This window comes from Hipposideros armiger, unplaced genomic scaffold, assembly GCF_001890085.2.
Source record: "Hipposideros armiger isolate ML-2016 unplaced genomic scaffold, ASM189008v1 scaffold_291, whole genome shotgun sequence".
Taxonomy (NCBI): domain Eukaryota; kingdom Metazoa; phylum Chordata; class Mammalia; order Chiroptera; family Hipposideridae; genus Hipposideros; species Hipposideros armiger.
Window position 1 is genome coordinate 2,322,179 of NW_017731641.1, and position 4,856 is coordinate 2,327,034.

The 4,856-nt window shown below is 43.9% G+C and overlaps 1 protein-coding gene across 3 annotated transcripts in view; it reads right to left on the bottom strand.

The window, feature by feature from the left end:
* The window catches only part of SLC37A2 (solute carrier family 37 member 2), a 26,397-nt gene extending 21,773 nt beyond the window's left edge, over positions 1 to 4,624 (bottom strand). For 2 of the 3 annotated variants that reach the window (XM_019658885.1, XM_019658887.1), the window contains exon 1: positions 4,263 to 4,624. In XM_019658885.1, coding sequence (XP_019514430.1) covers positions 4,263 to 4,321 — 59 coding nt within the window. In that variant the 5' untranslated portion in view covers positions 4,322 to 4,624. The remainder of the gene's footprint in view (positions 1 to 4,262) is intronic. The other variant, XM_019658886.1, reaches the window with a different exon arrangement.
* Positions 4,625 to 4,856: the final 232 nt, after the last annotated feature.

Sequence of the window (4,856 nt, forward strand, 5' to 3'; positions counted from 1 at the left end):
AAGGACAAAACCTGAATGAATCAATTTGGAGGGTTTGTGGAAAGGGAATTTGATTTGCCCTGGGTTACAGTGTATGCAAATAATGAGTCTGGAAAGAAGCAATTGTTAGAAATTTTGTCAAAGCTGGCTCCGTTTTTGTCTTATTCACATTATTTTTTTTAAAAAGGCTGTGATTCCTTTAGCATCAAATATTATGTCAATGCAAACACAGAATTTCGTTTTCTCTCTGTTAAAAATGACAAAATGTTCTTAACTATTGGTTATTGGCCTGCTCCTAATCAGAAGCTGTCAAATGTGACTCTTTATCTCCTGTGTAATCTGCCTACATAGCAAAAATTCCATATCTTACCAGAATATTTTTCCATACTCTTTAAAACAAAGAAATCCCCCTTAGGAAAGAGCTAAGTTTCTTTACAATGCTACCTTCCGTGTTTATTTTTAAATGTATTTTTGTCACTTTCAATGGGACAAGTACTGTTTCTTAGGCACTCATGAGAAGCATTCAAACCTAACAACTTATTTTGATTTTTGCCTTCCCCAAATCAAATTCTAAATGCAAAATAAAATAAAACGTTCAGGATATAAAACTATCTCCGAGATGCCTGAGAGGGCCCCTGGAAAATCGCAGTTTTGCTTCTTCACCTTTTAAAAAGAGAGAGGCTAGAAATCATTAGGTTTATTTGAGTTGTTACTGTTGACCAGCTGCATGGGAATAATTGTGAAGTCCGAGGACCTATTAACCCTCTCTCTAGGTTCAATTCATAAAGGTAAATGTTATTATTTATATAAATATTTCCAAAAGTGTATGCTGTGTGAGAAGTTCCCGCAGGCTTCTCAGTGTCTTCTCGGTCCATGATTTATTTCTATGTATCGGCATACTGGTGGTTCTTTGTCTGATGATAACAGCATCGTCTTACCAGTCACGATTTCAGTTGCAATTTAAAAATGTTACTGGGCTGCAACCTTCCTTCTTTGGGTCTAACATTTCCTAGGTCAGTGGGTTTCACCTGGGAATGTACATCAGACTTTCCTGTGGATTTTTATTAACAGACAGATGCTTAGGACTTTCTCCAGACATACACTGAGTCTCTTCAGTTGATATTTTGGTATATCCTCGGTATACCACGTAAATTATGTCTCAGGATTTTTATATATCTCAAGGTTTTTTCCTCTATAAAAACTATTTTCATCCATTTTATAAATCAGATGTTACGTTCACTATCTTCTATGAAATGAGCCTTATTATGTTTTCAGCCATTGTCTAGATGTTTTTGTGGGGGGCAATTGGCTTTATTTTGTCTTGCATACTTCTGGAACAACCGAATTTCCTTGTTAGCTGCATTATTCTTGTTATGATTTCTCATCAGATTGCTCCCTTTTGAAAATTATCAGTCATACGTTAATCCGTGCCATTTTAGGTCTCTGTCACCTACAGACAGTTTTTGTTTTGCTCTGATGCTTCCCAATAGCTCTGCAATCAGGTATAGGTCAAAGGTTTTATCTTTAGCAACCAAGAACGGTCTCGGAAAAGCACTGTGCCAGGCACTGGCTCTTGGTCACACTTCTGATGGCATCACTTGGACATCTTTAAGGACATACCAATGGACTGAGTCAGGATTTCCAAAACTCTTCAGTCAAGAAGCAGACAAGTTTATGAGATCGCTAACCTGATTCAGCAGAGCAAGAATTAATCACAGAGGACTGAACAAACTATGACAGATGGCTGTTGTTTATGTTTGAATTATTATTGATGGTGTTCTAGTATTCTATTTTCTGGATTTATAAAGAAGCCCTGTCTCTTTCTTCTTAAGCTATCTGTAACCCCTAACAATTTGGTGGACTCTGTCTTTGTAAACTGAAGTGCAACATTTGGAAACATTTTATTCTCCCTACCTGATTCCCCAGAATCCATAAACTTTTGTTGAGTCTTCTTGCTTGTCATAGCAATATGTTTTTTTGGAAAAGTTACTGAACTTCTCTTTTTTAAACCAGGGCATAATTAGACAAATTGGTTATGCAACCAAGGCCTTCCCTGGGATGTCCTAACTGGTAATGATGCTCATTTAATCTGATATAACCAGCTCCTTTGAAGGTTGACTGTATGGGGCCAATACTAATAAAACACTCCCAAGAAAAATGGCTTACTTTGTTCTCTTAAAGGCAAAAAACAAAAAACAAAACAAAACAAACTACCAAAAAACATCACTCCCTGGCTAGCCCAGGGAACTTAGAATATTTGGGGAACTCAAGAAGAGAGGAAGCGGCCCAAATTTATAGATACAGCAGGTAAAACCTACTGGAAAGAGTTTCTTGACTTGGCTTCTTAATCTCAGAGTGGTAAATAATAACAAGCTTTTACTCATAGACACAGACAATAGTTTAGTGGTTACCAGAGGGTGGAGGGATGGGGTGGTAGATAAGAATAAAAGGGATCAAATATATGGCAATTGAAGGAGAACTGACTCTGGGTGGTGAACACACAATAGGCTATATAGATGATGTATTACAGAACTGTACACCTTGAAATCTATGTAACTTTACTAACAATTGTCACCCCAATAAACTTTCATTAAAAATTCAAAAAAAGAATGAAAAAAAAATGTCCAATCTAAGATTCCTTATGAAAACTTCCAGCAAAGCAAACTAAACAAGGCCTGTATTATAAATGAACACTCTTACTGCACCTATATAATCAGATCAAATCTAATGAGGCCAGCCTTATTTTATGATCCAGAATAATCTTTCTTTGCAACTATTTTTGATCAAAACAGGCGAGACCGTAGAAAAAATTTTGTGTTTCACTGGAAAAGTAGGCATTGTCTAGAGGACTCCTCTCCAGGTTATCTGATTCTAGCTTCTCGTTGACCTTGGGCATTTTACAATGGTTTGAAATGGTAGGAAACTAAATCATACAACATATGTCTCTGAACTGATAGAATTTCAATAGTCTTCCCTCCCAACCTGTGGAAAACCAAGTTTTGCCCTAATATTCCTGATTGATAAATTGGCACGTTCTTTGTATTTTTTTCTTACAATTGTGGTGATCTATATATATGACATACAATTTGCCATTTTAACCATTTTTAACTAAACAGTCCAGTGGCACTAACTCCCTTTCCATTGTCGTCCAACCAGGGCCACATCCATCTCCAGGACCTTTTCGCCTTCCCCAGCTGCAGCTGTGTCCCCATGAACCAACAGCTTCCCGTTCCTCCCTCCCTAGGTTTTCTTTTAAACTGATTACAACATCTTCTGCATCCCTCATTATGAGTAAAATAAGATCTTTAACACACGTACAGTTTTATATCCTTATGACAGTCAGGTTTTATCTTTTTCTGAAAAAATCTTTTTTTAACAGTCCCAAACTCATAAAAGACCAAATAAATCATCTACATGAGTGAAGAAGGCTGGAAGTGATGAGGACTGTCACCAATAGGAAAGCGCTGGGGTGACCAACCATCCTGGCGTGCCCAGGACTGATGGGGTTGGGAATGCGAGATTTTCTGCTTTCAAACCAGAACAAGTTGGTCATGTGAAGAGCACCTGTCCTATCTGAAGGGGACTCCTTAAGGCCTATGAATATAATTTGGGCATTTAGGCCTGGTATTGCTACATCATCTGTTTTTCAAGAGAAGTCAGGAATCTGGCCATTTATGTTCAACTTCATAACTCGTAAATGATGGCAATGGACACAATAGCAAAACAAAACCAAATCACTGTGCAGAGGAAGCAAACTGCTTGGTCAGCATGTGGCCTCTGATGAACGGGCTGAAAGCGCTGTGCCCGCCCTCACTCCGCCACCTCCTTGTGCGGCCTCCTCCGGGCTCCCTTGGTCAGGCGGAAAGCTACTGTGGAAGTGTTTCGCCCATTGTTGGTCTGAGTGCCCGACTGAGGGGTAAACCCTCCTCCCCTGTACGTCCCTCAGGGCCTGGAGCCCCACAAGTCAAGCTCCCAGGACAGCTGAGTTCTGGCCTTTGTATTACCCTAGGGCAAAAAGGGACCACAAGGGACACTCCACGCCTCTAATGGCCATTTTTCAGCAACTACCACCTAAGACTCGGTGCCCTGGCCCGCAAGTCCAGGTTCGCCCAGGCACTAGCCGTCCGTTTTCACCCTCCTGCCGGCGCCGCTGAAGGAGCCTGGGCTCACATGCTGCGGGGTGGCCCGCTGTCGGGTTCCCGGTCCCCACGCTCCCTGTCCGCCACCCGGACTGAAGGGAAGCTGCCCGGGGCCGGCGCGCTTCCCTCCCCAGCCCGGCTCACCAGCTGTCCCTGGAGAAGGCGCGGAGGAACCAGATGCCCGGAGCCAAGGAGGACCGCATCTTGCTGGCTGGTGCCCAAGAAAGGCGGCGACGTGGATCGGAGGAGAGCGCGAAGCGGTGCGTCCCGGCCGGCAGCAGCCGGGTTTAAATGCCCCGCCGGCCGGCCCGCCCCGCTCCCGCCCCCCTTGCACCTGACCGCCCTTGGGGTCAGGTCCAGCGCAAACCGACTGCCTGTCCTCCTCGGGCCTGCCACCATCGGGCTCTCGCCAGCTTTGTCTCGGGCTGGGGACCCGCAGTGCCGGGAGCTTCTGGGGCCGCTTCTGCCTCGCGCTCGCCGGTCACTCCCCGGAACCGAAAGACGGATCCTACACTTCTCAGATTACTTGACGATCTATCTGTTGCAGCTGTTCCAGCGGTGCCTTCCTGTCCCGAGAAGTGGTGGCACGGACACAGACGAGAAACTGATGCGCGTACGCTGGAGGGCTAGAGCTGACACCCGGTGGTCCCCGCATTACACTGCCGAGCGCTAGCGCCCCTCGGAGCGTGCAGGGGCTTTCTCAGGGAATTACGACACCGGTCCCAAACATACCCTCCT